Source organism: Vigna unguiculata, chromosome 8 (genome assembly GCF_037176805.1).
Source record: "Vigna unguiculata cultivar grain cowpea cultivar isolate G323 ecotype 2 chromosome 8, ASM3717680v1, whole genome shotgun sequence".
Lineage (NCBI taxonomy): Eukaryota > Viridiplantae > Streptophyta > Magnoliopsida > Fabales > Fabaceae > Vigna > Vigna unguiculata.
In genome coordinates this window covers 32,061,123-32,080,322 of record NC_140799.1, presented here as the reverse complement: position 1 = coordinate 32,080,322, position 19,200 = coordinate 32,061,123, and the positions used below count along the sequence as shown (strand labels likewise).

Sequence of the window (19,200 nt, the reverse complement as noted above, 5' to 3'; positions counted from 1 at the left end):
GAAAAAATTTATGTAGTTTTTATAGGAAAGTGAATTGGTATTTAAAATCAGTGGTTTCACAACATTTTACTAAGTAACAGAGTAAAGGTTGTCAAGAACAAAATTTTCCAGCCTTGCTATTGTGTTACAACAATACACACACATTGAATGTCAATAAAGTGGTGTCCTTTCTCTAGAGATAAGACAGACACCAAGAGTTGATACATCTATGGTTTCATGCATTCTAAATAAATTCAAGGGGCAAAAGAGTAGAGGACAAACATTCGTTCAAAATGGATAGGAAAGAAGCAATCTCATCTTTCCTTGTCTGACTGAGTAGTTAAATAGAACGTGAAAGCTGGTTTGGATTCCTGCTAGCACTTTCCGGTTCTTGAGTAGTTGGGCGGCGACCCTTGTCTGGACCACCTATGATTCCCCATCTCTCAAATTGTCTTTGTCGAGCTCGAGCTCTCTCCTTCTCTTCATCAGATTTCAGTGCAAAACAGTGAGGACAGGAAACTCCATATTCAAATTCTGGGGCCTCCATGTCAGCATCACTCACAGGCTGTTTACAGCCATAGCAGAGTTTGAAATTTCCTGGCACCAAGCCATGCTCCACAGAGACTCGTTTGTCGAAAACAAAGCACTCCCCTTCCCAGAGGCTTTCTGTTTCTGGAACCTCTTCGAGATATTTTAGAATTCCACCTTCCAGGTGATAAACCTGGGATGTTTTTGAATAGAAATATGACAAAATCATATTATATGACAGTAATTAGATTGAATCCAGCGCTAGTAAAGCTCATATTCAAAGTAACAGTGATATCACTATTACTTGTTAATCAAATATCAACAAAAGTCTATGTTAAAAATGTGGTTATTAGGATCGCATAAATGAAAAACACAAAACGGTTAAACAGAAGATTAGCAAACAGCAAAGTAAACTAATTCCTGAGAAAATAACGCAGCATATGTGATATGAGATCTGCTTGTTTGGTGACAACAGATCACAGATGTATTCATGGAGTTTACAGTTCAAATCATTGATATGCTCCACTGCCTCAAGACAGTCGGTTTTGCACACAATCTCGTCACGATGCCTTACCATGGAAAGAAAGAAAGATACATGGAAGGGCACCCATCTCTGCTTTTAGCAATTCTTTTAAGTTTCAAGTATAAATAATATTAGAAGTACAACAGAAAAGTACGTCGCAAATTCGCAATCATTTCAGTTTAACAAAAATGTATTGCTTTGTTAGAAAACATATTTTATTATGAACATAAAATAGCTTCCAACCCCACATTCACCACAATTGCATAAGCTTATTATATGAAACCTCTTTGAGGAGAGAATCACCTCTTTGAAACCTTTGCTGAGAAGTAGACTTGTAGCTTTCTCACAACGAATACCTCCAGTGCAATACATTGCAACACGTGGCATTTGTTGTTTTTGATTCTCCATTTCTTTTTCAGCAGGTTGGACTGAATTGTTTAACTCAAGTTTTGGATTCTCACTATCATCTGTTTCGCTAAGCTGGAAATGCTCCTCTACCCAAGACGGGAATTCACGAAATGATGTAGTACATGGATCAACTGCTCCTTTAAACTTTCCTATTCTGGTTTCATAGTTATTTCGCACATCAATAACCACCTACACATGAGAATGTTAACAATGAAAATTCACATTCTGGCATGTACAATAGCAATAACATGTCTTCTACTTCCCAACTTGCTACATTAAATTAACCACTGCAGTTCTCAGGATTATTTAAAGTTTTATCCAACTGCACATCACAAACAATTCGAAATCCTACCATGCAGAGTTGACAAACAGAAATTACAATTTTGTAAAAATTCTACAAATTCTTCGCATATCCTTTTAAAAATACATTAGGAAAATAACCATAAATATAATATTTTTAAAACTCCATTTAAATATGTTTGGATACCACAATACCTTTCACCTTTTTAGCTATAAAACCCATAGTCTAACTTTAAAGCCGTATTAAACTTGTCCCCAGCAATGGAAAACAATAAGATATTTAATATATTCAATGTTGGAAATATTCTCAAGAAATTGAAGCTGTACAGTTTAATAAATTAACTCCTCATAGCTTATCAGAGATCATATTAAAGACAACTCCTCATAATGCAGATATGAGAACGATGATAATAAGAAGTTAGCAACTCACTGTATCTGGCTCATTGATCAAAGCATTCCACTCTTCTGGGCCAACATACTTTCCAACCTTTTCAATTGGTGATACAGTAGGCATTCCAAGAGTAACAATCTGTAAACATGCAGCAAAAACAAAACTCTGTAAGTTATTTGCACACAGTATCCATGTTAAAGTCAACAAAGGAGTTCATCCTTCTGACATTGCAAACAAACACACCTCTTTCTTCAACTTGACCCTCACATGATCCCAACGGAAGGGCGCATCTTCCCCAGCAGCAAGAGGAGAAGCAGCACTATGACCATGATGGATGGCCTCCTCCTCAGGACTGACAGATGATTCCACTCGCCTAAGCCCCTTTAATCGATCATCACCTTCCACAAATGCCAGAACGTCCTCAACTGACTCCCGAGTCCCACAGATGCTGCCATTGATCCCTTCAGGTGCAAGAATAATTCCACCTGAAACACGCTGAGTAGCATCAGATGGGTGAGACACCACATCTCAACAAAACCAAGTGAACAATTTGCAAAAAAACTCGTTGTAATGAACATTGCACCACTGCCATACACAGAAATACAAAAAGGGTTAAGGTTCTGTACTATTAACTATCTCTAACTGAAACTAAATAATTCTGCTATGAAGTTGATGTAGCACTTCGATGAAAATATCAAGTATGTTAGTTCATGTCAAATCAACTCCCGTGTTATAGATTACCATATTCAAGAGAGTGACTCACTTTCCTTAATCTTTCAATTAGAGGTTCTTAATATTCTCCCACTTCTCTCTTTTGGACACATTACTCACATATCAGTCAAAAAGCTTTTCTCACATCCATCTCAAACTAACATTTAGTTTTGTATAGTTGAGCTTGTTAACTGTCCAAGCCGTTTAATCCATCATTTAATTCATGTACATAAATTAAATTGTAACATTTTAAAATTGTATGGTTAAAAAAATGCATGCAAACTACAATTAAGCTTCGGTAAAGAAAACCTGATAGGAATGTTAAGATAAATATCAATTTATCTAGAAACGCTTGTAAGAAAAGAAAATAAGGTAAAATAAATTCAGCTTCTTGCATAAGCTAAAATCAATTTGTTTACATCTTCTACATATTTGGAAAAACATCTCCATAGGTATTTCTAAGCAAATTTGTAGAAGATCTTTCATATTTGTTTTTGCTTTTTAACTTACATATATATAAATTAATTTTTTTAGCTTATGAAAAAACTAAATTTTATTCTTCTTTCCTTCTTATATTTTCTTTTCTAAAAGTGCTTTAAAGAAGTTTGTCCAAACATACCCATACATAGCCTCTTTCTGAGGTGATCTCACATAATTTAAAATCAATGCGTACTCTACTGCCACTCCAACACACTAACAACATTTGTAGAAACACGTTGAACTTTCAAAAGATAAATGAATAGTTTATTTCATTTTTCAGCTAAAACATGGCACCGAGTTTATCTTAAGTCTAAGCAAGTATTCCCAAAAAAATTATGCAGAAAGGAAATAGTTGGCTATGAAATCAAGTACAGCATAAATTGTGTTCCCCTAATCCGCTAAAAAGAGTGAACAGAGAAAGTGAGTACCAGGCGTTGACAGAGTTGCTTCAAGGGGTTTCGCATGAGAGCATGATCGGGAAAATCCGCGAATTTGTAGAAGGAAACCACGACGAGAGGGGAATCGGGTTGGGGTTCGGATCCGGGTGGGTCCGGAATGGGGACGGTGGGCCCAATGTGAGAGAAGCACTTGGAGAGCGTCATGGTTTGAAGAGTGTGAGAATTGGAGAAGAGAGAAAAACGGTGGAGCAAGGGTTTCGGGGTTCCTGAACACAATAGTGTGGGTTCCGAGGGGGTAACGGAGGGTGACAGTAACGGTGACTGTGACGGTGACGGTGACGGTGACGGAAGCCTTTTACTGAGGGCGAGTAACGGTGGAGGAGGAGGTATTATGGTTCTGCTTCTCAGCATGGAGGCCGCGTTTGGATATGCTTCCATTTCGGTTATTTTGTATGGAAAATGAACCAAGCCAAGCTTTTCAACCCAAAACTACGACCCGGGTCCCCGGCCTGAGCCCAAGTAATTTTTCTTTTACTTATTATGGTCAATATTCTTAGTTTTGTCTTGTTGTGCCTCACAATAAGAAACGGTCCAGAATGCTAAGTCTAGAATATAAAATTTATATTTCAAATTTTACATTGTTAAATACAAATATTACAAATATTGTATTTCAAAATGTATAATATAGATACAAAATTTGTATTTTAAATCGTATATTGTGAAATATAAAATAAAAATATATTTTGGATTACATATTTTAGAATGTAAAATAAAAAATACATTTTGTAGAATTTGAAATATAAAATTTATAATGTGAAGCGTACAATTTGAATTACAATTTTTATTTTAAATTTTAAAATATGAAATTCAAAATATATTTTGGAGGGATAAGAAGATAAAGATCAAAGAAAAAGTTGTGGGAGGAAGAAAATGACGAAAGACTTCAATAGAAGTGGTGGAAGAAGAATGAGCGCCAATAAAGATGAGGAAACATGTTTTTAGACTAAGTTCAAAATCTGTGTTTTAGTTTACATTATCATGTTAACTAATAATATTCATATATATCATCAAACAAAATGAGCTCATTTTTAAAATGTACACTACAAAATACATTTTTTAAATGCATGGCAAAATATACATTTCAAAATGTATTTTTTTTAAACGCATTTTACATTGTATAATTCGAAAGATATTTTTGGATTCAGAGATACGTTTGAAATACATATTTCATCTTGTATTCTTTGAATGCATTTTGAAATGTGTGTTTTTATATTCAAAAATATGTTCTCAATTGCATAATCTATAATGAATTTAAAAAGTGAGATACAAAAATAATGTTTACTTTCTTATTATAATTTAATGAGGGATAATTTGTCATTTATGAGTTTTACGAGGGTACAATAATAGAAAGAAGGAAGGGACGTGAAGAAATATTCAAATAAATGCTCGTGTTAGACATTATTATCATGACATGGAGATTTTATTAAAAAAAGGAAAAGAAAATAAAAGAAAATGGGGGACTACATCTAACTCATGATAAAAATACATTGCACTTATAGGCAAAAATACATATTATAAAAAAACTAAGTAACTACATAGATGGAAAAAAGTAAAGCAATGCGACACTGATAGGAAACTAAAGCTCAATAATCATATATGAAAAAAAGTAAAGCAATGCGACACTAATAGGAAACAAAAGCTCAATAATCAAATTTCTCAGCATATTAAGATATACAATCCCTTAAATCTCATTAGTACTTTTTATAAATTCTTGCTTTGAAAAATTTAGTATTAATTTTCTTTGACCTACCTTCCTTGTATTTTGAACTGACTCATCGTCCACCTCAAACTTAAAATCTTCCTTCTCATGTGTTTAAAGGTTTATAAGGTTTATGTAGAATATAAGGGAAATACTTAGTTAATATAGAAGAAATTTATGGTAAAACCATTATTTTTGAAATTTTAGATTGAGATTTTATAGTTCCTTAAAAAATATATGATATGAACAATATAAGAATAAATTTAAAAATGCATTAGATAAATTAAAAAAATGTAATTTTTTAAATATTTGATTAGTAAGGTTGACATTTAGTTAACAACGATATTCTTAAATTTGTTTAGATGTCTCTTTTGATTTATACTACTAAAAATTATCATATTATATGAGATTTTTCTTGTAAATTTGTTATAAAAATTTCAATAAAAGACTTTTTCCTACTATTTATTCTAAAAAACTTAATTGACAGATAATTCTTTCGTGGGTAATTATTTCCTACAAAATTATAAAATTCGTAAGTATTTCTTACAAAATTTGTTGGGAAAAGTGTTTTATACAAAATATTTTGCAAAAGAATTGGCAACAATTTTTTTTTCATAACAAAATTTATAATTATTTCCTACAAAAAAAATTTAAAACAAAATTGGCAGGAAATGAGTTTTTTTAGTAGTGTTACAATGTAGATTCCTTCAAAAGAGTAAAATACAATAAATTTGATATACTAATTTTTTAAATATTTGATTAGTAAGATTGACATCTAGTTAACAATTGTATTCTTAAATTTGTTTAGATGTCTCTTTTGATTTATAATGTAGAGATTCTTTCTGAACATTAAAATACAATAATTTTGATATACTAAATGATATATATGATTTAGAGTACCAATATTTGATTTTATTAGACATCAAATCATATGATATTTTGAGTAAGACTATTACATCACTTGGCTCTAGGAAAATAAATGAATATAAAAAATAATCAATGGTATAATTTTAAAAGAAAATTATTTAGAAAAGATATGGTAAGATAATCCAACTAAATTTTATATATCTTTAACTAATGATAAGACTTTAATGACTAATACATTAACTACTTATAAGATTCGAACGAATAATACATTAACTACTCATAAGATTCTAACCACTAATATATTTATGTTTATTTTAAATCCGAACAAAGCTCCCCCACAAACTTAAATGTTTGTCCATATTTTTTTGTCCTGATTGCTCCTTTTCTCCATCTTGACCAAAACGTCTACCTTCACGGCCATTTTTTCTAATTCCTCGTTCTTGTCCTCTGACTTGAGTGTTTTGAGCTTTCTCATCTTTAATCTCCATTGGGATAACTTGATCAAGTGGCTCCGCCTTCTTCTTCTTTCACTGCTCATATGCCTCAAGTGATCTAATAAGCTTTTCAACCGAGAGCATTTATGGGATCCTTGGACTCCCCAATTGCGCACACTGTGTTCTCAAAGTGATTAGTGAACGACCTTCAAATTTTTCCCACAACTCGAGTAGTGGGTAGTGTTTTTCTACCGTGTTATGTACTCGGACACTCCTTTTGTCTCTTTCATTTTCATGATTTTCAGCTTGCCCCTGAGTATTTGAAGTTAGACTTTCTTCACTCTGTTATCCCCTTTGTACTCTTTCTAAAGAATGTCCCACATTCTTTTGAAGATTTCGTACTTACAATCTCCTCAAAGCCATACTCATATGTACATGGTTGTTTTGTCCTTTGTACATATTGTTCTCAATGCATTATTTTGTGCATTCGTATAACCCACAAGGCTTGTTGGTTCTTCATAGTCATTTTCAACCACCTCCTAATTATCTTGGGAGCCAAGAAAGGCCTTCATTGGGAGACTCCAATTGTCCTAGTTGATTGCCTTTGTCAACTTTGACATAAGCACACTATTTATAAGCAGTGGCGGATCTTGATCAAAAGGTTTGAAGGGCTAAAATAATATATTCAAATTTTATATATTTAATTATTATTACTAATATAGCAAAAGTATATATAATTTACTATTGAAGTCCTTGTATGTTTTTCCTTAAATAGTTTTGAAATTGTATTTGATATGAAATAAATTTTAAATAAGTTTTTTTAATTTCATCTTTCTCCCCGGATATTCTCATATTTGAGGACATTTTCTTATAATAAGTTTTATAGAATTAATATGAAATATTCCACATATAATTTAAAAGAATTAAAATGAAACTTCTCACTTATAATTATTTGAATCTTAAGAAATGGTTTCTAATTGAACAATTGAATTCTTAGTATCATGCTTGAAAATAAGTGAACAAGTAAAATTGTATTATTTTCATCTTTTAGGGTATCTTTCCTTTTATCACTTTTAAAAAAATGAATCTATTATTTTATTTTTCATCAATATACCTATTTAAAAAAAATTAAGACTAAAAAATAATTTATCAAAATCGAATAAAAAATTGAGAGAGGTAATTACTAAAAAAAATATGATAATCAAGTCATATTTAAGAAATGGTTATGAAAAAACATATAGTACATAACTTTTATTTTTATATTTATGAAAAAATAAATATACAAAAATATCATAAGATAAAAAAAAAACTAAATATCAAACTAATTTTTTTCTATATAAGAGAAATGAGAAAATTACCTTTTTTATCTTAAAGAAGGATGAATTGAGAACCGAGAACGAGGAGAATGAATTTGGTTTAATTTTCTATTCCTTTTTTAAAACACATAAAACAAAGGAAGATATACAATAATAATAAATAAATACAATATGTGAGAAACGTAAAATGAGAGAGAACAATAAAAATATTTCAATAAATTTTATTATTCTTTATTATGTTTAATTTTTTATTTTTTATTTATTAATATTGAATATTATATTTTACAAAAAATTAAAAATAATTCTAAAAAAATTTAAAAAAATATTTGAATTTTTTTTTTAAATTAAAAAATCATTGGGGGTTTGGTCCCCTAGGGACCTTCTAAGTTCATGTTTATAAGGTTGACCATCTCGTTCAAACTTCTCAAAGAACATTCAGACAGTCAAGCTCTCCAACTGATACTAATTTATAAACAACAAACAAATGTACTTGGTGAATAAATTCATTCACCTATGTTATTGTCCTGTTATTCATGCAATCAACACTCACATATTCATGACTGTTGTACTCAAAACAGGTAAAAGTGGTTAAAAAGACTAACACATTAACTACCCCTAAGACTCCAATGGTTAGTATTAACTATCTACAAGGCTCCAACAACTAATAGATTAACTACTCATAAAGCTCCAACGACTAATGTTTATTCCAAACCCAACAAAAACACAAAAACACATGTCCTACGTGCATGATTATTCACTTTTCTTCATAATAAAAAAATAAAAAAATAGTTATTATTATTATTTCAATTAAAAATTAAATATAAATAATTTTTACAATTTTACTATAGATCATTATTTTAATTTTAAAAACTTTAAATTTAAAAAAATTGGTCAAATAAAAAATGTCAATTTTAAAAAATGGTCACTTAAAGAGTACAATTTGCAAAGTAATTAATTTAATTTAAGAAAATGATTATTTAAAGGGTAAAAATGGAAATAAATGTATACACCAAATTGAAAATTTTCCTTTATATAATAATAATAATAATAACTAGTAAAAACATAAGTTTATTTTTCTTTATAATAATAAAAAATAATAAAATTATTATTATTATTATTATAATTATAAAATTGAATATAAATAATTTTTACAATTTTATTGTAAAAAATGTATTTATTTTGTGGTAATTTTAATTAAAAAAAGTGATTAAATTTAAAAAAACGATGACCTAAAAGATAAAACTAATAAAATAATTATTTTAATTTTAAAAATATTTAAAAGTTAAGATTAAAAAAATAAATGTGGACACAAAAAATAAATCATCTTTATATATATAAATAATATAGATATACATTACACTATTTTTTTTTAATTCTTGTATTCAAAAATTTATTTTACTATTTAAAAAGTATACATTAAATTTTAAATTATTGTATGGTTAAAAGATAGACTATTTTATCACAAAATAGTAAGAACACAGGCTACAAGCTACATGTGAATTATAATAACGGATCAGGACGAATGGGTTCGCTATCCCATATCTAAATTCAACATGTATCAAACTTTTATCACATTCTCATTCCATAAGTAACATGTATATATTAATTAATTTTTATAAAATAATAAAAAATTATAGTAAAGAAAACATAATATTATCAAATATTCAATATTAAAAGGGGTTGTTTCTTTAATATCAAATATTTTAAAAAAAAATTATAATTGTATACATTTCAAATTAGAAAACCAAATAACATTTTATGAGAACCAAAATATTTATTAAATTTATAAACGATAATGAAATATAGTTGATAACATTTAAAAATATTTTTAAAAAACTATAAAAGAAAAATAAATACTCAAATTAAAAAATGTTTTAAATGTATGTTTACTTAGATTTTTTAAATTATAATGAAATCTCCTTTTTTATATACTAATAAAAGTTATAATACATTAATTGATCAAAATCATCCAAAGAACATAGGTTAAACTAATAATAATAGAATTTTAACATAGATTTTTTATCTTTTGAAATTTAATATATATTGGATGGTGATAAAAATGATTCATGACAATTATATTAAATTATTATATTATAGTAAATAAAATTAATTTATATAATTATAGTGATAAAATTACATGTATGATGATAAGTTAAAAAAAAATTGTATTAAAAATATCAAAATAGTATTCTACATATAAAATAACAACAAATAAAAATATTAAAAAAAATAATCAAATGTGTTTCTTATAAACAATTTGAGAGACCATTGGATAAAATCGTACAAAAGAAAACAAATGTATAATTATTAAGGATATGATATGATGAAAAATACCTTACAGATTTAATAAAACCTTTCAAATATTAATAGTCCATGGTTGAGAGGTAATTAGAATTGTTTATGCTATTAAATACTTAAATTGAGGGGTTAAACATTTTCACGTGAAAAGAAAATATAAAATGAAAAAAAAATTAAGATAGTAGAAATATTCAAATGTGAGACATAAAAATTATTTAATTGACATATATAATTTTGAAAATAATTGCATAAAGGTTGTGATAAGACGAAAAATATTTTAGAAATGTGAATGAATTCTCTAACAATCCAAAAAATTAGAAGAAATAAAAAATAAAAAATGTGTAATATATATATATATATATATATATATATATATATATGACTATTTTAATAATTTAAACGAAAACGGAAATATGACGAAGATGAATATTATGGCAGGTATGGAAACGAGAACGAACAAATATATATATACTCATATCCTCTCATACTCAATTGAAAAAGTCTAGTATTTTCCATAACCAAACTCATACCCATATCCAGTCAACGTGGAAATTTCTCGTCAAAATGAAGACGAGTTCTGACAATACTCATGGGACAAATTTATTTGTGAATGTTATAGTAAAGCCTTTGGAAAAAAATTGAGAAAGTATTTCTACATTGTTTAAAAACATCAGAACTTCAACTTTAAAAAGCAACATATGCAACAAAACTCAGTTGACATATTTTAGAAAAAATAAACTTGGACTATCAAGAACATTTTCAAATAAAGGGGTCTTATTGTCTTTTAGTCCTTTGTTTTTCCTTCAGAATCCTTGTACTAAACATTATCACAAACCTATTTTTGAATTTATCTAAAAACAAACCATAACAAAGAAACAATGTTGATATTTTTTGAATAATAGTATGCTTACTAAAATAATATATTATCAAATTTAATTAATGTAATAGTCATTTATTAAACGTGCCCATTTTATTTATGTTCATGTTAGAAAGAAGTGTATTATTGAATGATTATTATAAAATTACAATATTAACTATATGTATCTGTTGTGATTTAAAACGCTTATTCTTTAAAATTTTAACGTGGCCTATTAGCTCAGCTGGTTAGAGCGTCGTGCTAATAACGCGAAGGTCGCAGGTTCGAAACCTGCATGGGCCAATTTTTATTAAAATAATTCATGCGAAAAATGTTGTAGGTCTCAGGTTCGAAACCCGCTGCTGCATGAGCCAAATTGATTAATTTTATTTTAAAGAAAATATATGTTTAACAATTATTTGTTTCAAACAATTAAACATTAAATGATACGCATATATTTTTTTATTTTTTTATTTTTCTTATAAGTATTCAAATATATATATATTAAACAACTACTTTTAAGTTTATAATTTTTAAATGATAAACATTAAATATAAGATAATACATATGGTCTAATATATTTAAATAATAATTTGTGTGATAAAGAAAATTTTAATTATCCATGTGGTAGACTTTCTTACTTCTTAAATTTTTATGTGGAAGGTCAAAATGAGAACGTTGTTTTTTCTCCTGATTTTATTTATTTGAAGCCTAATAAGGGTAAGTGTTTTGTTTCTTTTACTTAGAAGAATGTTTAATTTTTTTATTGACTTGATAATTTTTTCGGATAATTAACATTTTTGTTGTTATAAAATGTTTATTCTTTATGGTAGGTTTTATTAATCTCCAAATCTTTACAAGTGGCGTTTTACTTTTTCTCATTAAATGTTGGTTTTTGTTTCTTTCGGTAGTAGATGTAAGAGTTTTATTTTTTGTCTAATAAAAGTGTTTCATTTTTTTTATTGATGGTAGGTTATTTTACCGATTATTGACTTCTCATGCTTATGTTCTTATCACAAACAAATACTATGTTTGTGTGTGAGACTCGAGCGATTTTTTATTTTTCATACAAACCCTTTTTTTTTATCCATTTACCAACATCTTTTTAATAATTATGGTTTTATTTTTTTCTTGCATATCTATCTATACAATATATAAATGGAAGGATGACAAAGTGCAAAATTTTTAAATATCAAACAAAAAACAATTAAAAAAACTAATAAAAAAAAAAGACATGTACAATGTACAATAATAACATGACACATGATTACATAATAACATGACATGTACAATGTCTTTTCTTGACATGTGCCCACTTATTTTATCTCCTATTTTGTGACTTTCATTATTTTTAAATATTCATATATATATATATATATATATATATATATATATGTATGTATATATATATGTATATACATACATATATATATATACATACATATATATATATATATATATATATATTTATATATTTAGTTACATATAAGTATAAATATTTTTTCATACTATATATTTATATTTATTATTTATATAAATGTAAATAAAAATTTAAAATGATAATAATAACATAAAATGAAATAAATCGTTTTAGTACTGTATTCATGATTTTTATATTGAAAGTTAAAATAAAAAATATATAAAAATAAATAATAATAATAACGTAATTTGAAAAATATAAATATCTAAATAAAAATATTATTTTTAAAATGAAAATAACACAGTTAAAATAATAATAACAATCAATTTGACATGTTTTTTCTATTAAAAATTTAGTACCACTACACCATGATTTTGATATTAAAATTTCAAATAAAAAATATGTATAAAAAGACAAACAAATAAAAATAACATAATTTGAAAAATATAAATATAGAAATTAAAATAAATTTTATTACATTAACCAAATAAGTGTTGAATTATCACTTAACTACAATTATAGATAACAGATTATATATATATATATATATATATATATATATATATATATATATTAACTTTAAACTCTTCAACAATCAATAATAATTTCATTTAAAGAAAAATTTCAATAAAAAATTATATCTACATCTATTATCTATATAATAGATTATATATAGATACATAATTATTTTAAATTTTCAAAAATTTAATAATAATTAATGAATTACAATAATTATTCAATTATAATTAATTACATAACTACACATATAATAATAATAATTAATTATTATTATTATTATTATTATTATTGTGGTTGGTGGTGTTGTGTATTTATATTATTATTATTAACATTATTTTTATTATTAATATTAATATTAATATTAGTAGTAGGATTAATCTTAGTATTAATATTAGTATTGTTATTGACATTGTTATAATAATAGTAATAATTATTATCATTTTATCTTTATTACTAATTGTAAAAGAACTATTATTATTGTTATTATTATCGTATCTTTTTAATATTTATTTTTCTTTTACATGTGTTGTTAATTAAAATTTTTAATATGTTATATTTATTTTATATGTGATTATATTACATAACTAGTATGGACTCGTGTACGCACAGAATTTTTATGTTTTTTAATCATTATTGTAGGTATTTTGTTTAAATATTATATATTATATTAGTTAAAAATTAAATTAAAGTATTGTTATTATTGATTTAATTTATGTGAATTTGTAAATATATTAATTAGATTTTGGTTAATTACAACAATCTACTTTATTATCTAATTATTTAAGACTATTGATTAGGTTTATTATATATTAATATAATCTATAGTTACACAATACATAGTTTATAGTTATACTTAATTTATATTGAAATATTGAAATGATTTCATTTGAGAATAAATCTGAAGGGTATGATTTTGGCGGCAAGGTATAATAATCATGTGTCTTGTAAACTTTTGTTCAGTGCATATGTACATATCGTTGTTAAAATAAAATATTGGTATATTGTGAACTTTTGTTCCATGTAAAAATATTGTACACATATGAATAATCAACTTAAAGAAAAATAGAAAAAAATGCAAACATATTGTGAGATGATATGGTCCCTATTAAAAGTTAGAGTAACTAAAATTGATGTTAAAATTTTTAAACAAATATACATGTAGATATTGTTATCAACGTAGATATTGAATTTATAATAAAAGTTAAACATAATACAATAAATATGAAAGTATTATAGTAATTAATTTTGTTTTTAATATTCAATAAATAATAATAGATAAAATAAAAAAATAAAAATATATCTATAACAATATATAAAGAGGATACCCTCTTTTTGTCTACATTTCGTTATTTCAGTCTTATCCTTAATATTATTTTAAAAATTATAACATTTTATATATACCAAATATATAAAGAGAAGACCAATGCATACACATGGGTCATGTTTTTTGTTTTACTTTTAAAATAGATTTTATTATTCTTATATATAAATAAAAAATTAATTTAAATTTTTATTTTTATCGGATTAATTGTATATAATTATTAATTCATTATTTTAGCATAGAATTGATTTAATTAACTATAATAAATTTATTTTAGTGAAATTAATTAAAAGAAATAGTAGAAATAATAAGATTTGATAATAGATATTTAAATATGATATTAACGATATTAGCAGTACAATGATGAATGTGGATTCCAAAATATATTCATGACGTAAATAATAAGAAAAACATTTGATTATTTAAAAAAATATTATTAGGAATAGATTTAAAAATATCTTTATTGAAAGTTGTGTTTTCATAAGTTGGAATAAACTCAGATTTAGTAATTTAGTAATATGAAGATATTTGCATTGTTTCCTAAGTAGTCATAAATGTGACATTAATACATTATCTTGGAATATGTCCATTTGCAATGCAATTGAAACAATTATAATATTGGAATATGAAACCATTTATGAGTCATTTATGTAAACCATTTAATAAATATTTATTAAGGAATTGATAAATGTAAACAATTATAAAGAAGAGAAGATTGAAGAAGATTGTTAAAATTTGATGGCTATCGAAGAAAGTAGAAAATTGATAAACATTATAAGTATATATAATATAAACAAAGTAGGATAATGATAATTATTCCAAGAGTCACAACTGTACATTATGATGGTTTGAATTCATTAAATATTATATATAAAAACAAATTTGATATGACTAACTAATTAAATATATCAAATCAAATATATATTCATAAATATAAAAGCACTATATTAAATTAAATTTATACATATTGAAACAGTGACAACTATATAGCATAACAAAAAACATGTGTGTTCGTCATTCTCTTCACGAATCTCAAAGAAAAACCTTCATCAAACAAAGAAGTAGTTACGATAATCTGCTTCATTATGTTCTGTTAAAGTAAAGTGTTGAAATATTATGTAATATGGTCCCGTACAAGTAAATACAACATGAAATTGATGTTAATATTTTTAAATAGAAACACGTATATATTACATTAAAATGAAATGGATATGCACCATCGTTGTTAAAGTAAAATTTTGGTGTATTGTGTAAGATGGTCTTGTATAAAATATATTATTATATAATTATATATAATATTTAAATAATACAATAACAATTAAATAATTCATTACCATTGTTTTTTATAATGAATTAATTAAGAGTAGATAGAAGCTAATGTTAAAATTTTAAATAGAAGCACATATAGAAGCTAATGTTAAAATTTTAAATAGAAGCACATATAGAAGCTAATGTTAAAATTTTAAATAGAAGCACATATAGATACAGAGAGTTTAAAAGAAAAAAAATATTGAAAGATATTAACATATGAATTTAGAAGAAAAAAAATTCACATTAAGTTATATATTATATTGAAATGAAATGCATATCTACATATTGTTAAAATAAAATATAAGAATATTGAGAACTCTGGTCTCGTGCAAAAATAATATCCACACAATAATCAACTTAAACAAAAATGCAAACATAATGTAAAATTGATGTTAAAATTTGTAAAGAAAACTAAATGAAGGTATTGTTATCAATGTAGAAATTAAATTTATAATAATTAATTATTGATGCATACACACATTTTATTTTATTTTTGGTTAAAATGAAAATATTATGATTATCCAATAATACTTTTGGATATAAAGTTGTTTGCATTAAATTATAAAATTGACATAATAATTTACCAGTGATATGTATAATAATTAAGTTGTTAAAAATATAATTATAATTATAGTTGATAATAACAATAATTATAATTATAATAATTATAATTTTTAATAATAATAATAATAATTATTATTATTATATTAGTTATGATACTAATAATATAATAATAATAGAAACAATTATAGTTGATAATAATATTTATCAATCTGGAATGCCTTGGAAAAATAAACAAAAAAAAGGTTGAAAATGAGCATAAATCTTGTGGGGAAGGTGAACAAAAAGAGTTTAGGAAAAGTACAAATTCCAACATATAAAATTATTTTTATTTTTAAAGTACAAAGATAAAATTATAAATTTTATATCTTAGTTTTACATTATAATTAATAAATGTCCACTTTCTAATTTCAATACATTTTCACAATAATAAATTAATCTTATTATTCAAAAAAAATAAAAAATTAAACAAATTAAAAATAATTGATTAAACTTTATAATAATTTAAATATATTAATAAAATTCAAATTAATTATAATATATATGGTGTTTGTGTCTTATATAGTCGTATTTAGTATTTATTATCAATCATCAATATGAAAATCCTAAAAAATTAAGTAAAAGGATAGAAAATTGAAAGCAAAAAGAAAATAAAAATCGAAACTTAAAGACAAAGTAGTATACGTATGAGATATTGCAGATATCATAATTACCAAGAAAAAACAAATTGTAAAGAAAAACCAAAAAACAGGTGATGCATACTGCTATTTAAAAAAGTTTAGTAAATTTACAGTCCATCAAGATAGGCATGTTAATATCATTGATATAATTTTTTTTCTATGCTTTCTAATCTTGCACTTTACATGAGATGAGATACATTATAATGAACAAAAACTCGTTTACTTTTTTTAAGCTCTATAACACAATGATTATACTTTAGCTCTCAATTCATCGAGCAGTTCCCTTTGATGATTCTTATATGTTCACCTGTCAAATGTCAAATTCAACCGCCTTATATTAGAAATCTTTTTGAAAGAAAAATCATTTCATTGCTAAAATAATTAATTTCATACATGTTGTATTGTATCCAGCAAGACACGTGTCTCCCAATAAATTAGAATTTCATTAATGCATACAAAACATATATAAAATAAAGGGTTAAATATGATTTTGGTCCCTCAAGTTTCAGCGAAATTTGGAATTAGTCCCTCATCAAAATTTTTGACCAATTTAGTCCTTCATCTTTCAAAATGCGTGAATTTAGTCCTTTTAACCAAATTTTGTTAAGTTTATCTGACGTTTCAAGTGCATTTCATGATAGTATTTAAATTATTTACACTTTTTGACACATTTTTTCTTCAATATTAACTTAAATACTATCATGAAATGTGTTTGAAACATCAGATAAACTTAACAAAATTTGATTAAAAGGACTAAATTCACACATTTTGAAAGATGAAGGACTAAATTGGTATAAAGTTTTGATGAGGGACTAATTCCAAAATTCATTGAAACTTGAGGGATCAAAAACATATTTAACCCTAAAATAAAATAGGTATTCTAAAATAATATAATATAAAATAAAATAAAGCAAAACATGGAGCACCCAGTAGTTTGTCTGGACGTGTATATGTGTTTTAAAGACTCTTAAAATCACAATAAATTTGTATTTAATATTGATTATGGAGAAGCGCAACGGTAATATCAACGATTGCAATCAATTGCAATCTTTGAAAAACAATGGTTTGGGAATGCGAGAAATGTAATGATGATTTCGTGTTGGAAATGTGCAGCAATTCAGAGAAGTCTTTGGAGTATAAATATAAATAGACATTGGTTTGGGAAGTTGAAATATAATGATTTCGTTGAAAGAAAATCTTTGAGAAGCGAAAATGGACTTATTGACTATAGGAATACGAAAAGATCTCCAACCAAATCTTATCATTCTTAAAAATTATGTTAATTTCATTCAATACTTATTTTTTCATTTAATTAATGAACTGAAAATAAATTATATTAAATTAAATATATAAAAAAACTAACAATATACATGATAATAATAACAAAAAGTAATAAATAAATAAATAGATAAATAAAAAATATATATATTATAATCCAGACAAAATTGGATGTTGACATGAATCTTTTCTAGAGGTCATTGTTTTCTTATATTTTAGATATATCTAAATTTCACTTTTTTTTAATGTCCCATACATAAATACTTTATTTTAATATAATATATAAATAAAAATTTAACCGTAAATTTTAATGTTATAGTATTATAATATTATTGTTATGAATTAGTGATTTATATTAAAAGGTTAATTAATATTATTGTTATTAAATAATAATATTATAATATAACCTAATATTATTATATATTAATATCGATATTATTAACTGTATATTTTATAATTCATTATTTTAACATAAAATTAATTAATATTAAAATAATTTTATTTATTTTTAAATAATTCGTTATAAAAAATAATAATAATAAATTATTTAAAGTTATCAAAAGTATTATTTAAATATTATATATAATTATACATGATTATAAAAATTAAATATAATTATTTAAATAAATTATTTATTCAAATATAATAGTAATTATATTATTTATCTTAATCTATATTAAAAAATAAAACAGAAAAAAAAAAGATTGGTGTGTACGCACGGTCTCTCGTCTAGCTGTAAATAATTTTGTTTATTAAATATGTTATGAGCATCGTATCTTCTAATAGAAAGTTTTACGAACATATATCATAAAAAAAATATGATTTCATACAACAAAATTATTTATTATCAATGTATAAACTT

At 24.8% G+C, this 19,200-nt stretch overlaps 1 protein-coding gene and 1 non-coding gene across 3 annotated transcripts; one reads left to right on the top strand and one right to left on the bottom strand.

Annotated features, from left to right (window-relative positions):
• Positions 1–88: 88 nt before the first annotated feature.
• LOC114195395 (Rhodanese/Cell cycle control phosphatase superfamily protein) lies at positions 89–4,177 on the bottom strand. 2 transcript variants are annotated; one of them, XM_028085848.2, is made up of 5 exons: positions 3,749–4,177; positions 2,373–2,624; positions 2,169–2,267; positions 1,334–1,627; positions 89–700 (listed from the first exon to the last, which is right to left on the bottom strand). In XM_028085848.2, exons 1-5 carry the CDS (start codon positions 4,154–4,156, stop codon positions 320–322), a joined length of 1,434 nt encoding a protein of 477 aa, XP_027941649.1. In that variant the 5' UTR covers positions 4,157–4,177; the 3' UTR covers positions 89–319. The 2 variants fall into 2 exon arrangements, with proteins under 2 accessions (XP_027941649.1, XP_027941650.1); XM_028085849.2 differs by having other exon boundaries at positions 2,373–2,614; positions 3,749–3,978.
• Positions 4,178–11,477: 7,300 nt separating this feature from the next.
• TRNAI-AAU (transfer RNA isoleucine (anticodon AAU)) lies at positions 11,478–11,551 on the top strand. Its single transcript has one exon. It is a non-coding gene; the product is annotated as a tRNA-Ile (tRNA).
• Positions 11,552–19,200: the final 7,649 nt, after the last annotated feature.

Coding starts and splice junctions, on each gene's coding strand:
- LOC114195395 (XM_028085848.2), bottom strand. CDS start 4,156: ATGGAAGCATATCCAAACGCGGCCTCCATGCTGAGAAGCAGAACCATA. Junction 2,625..3,748: donor AGCAACTCTGTCAACGCCTG/GTACTCACTTTC, acceptor GATGCTACTCAG/CGTGTTTCAGGTGGAATTAT. Junction 701..1,333: donor TCAGCAAAGGTTTCAAAGAG/GTGATTCTCTCC, acceptor AAAACATCCCAG/GTTTATCACCTGGAAGGTGG.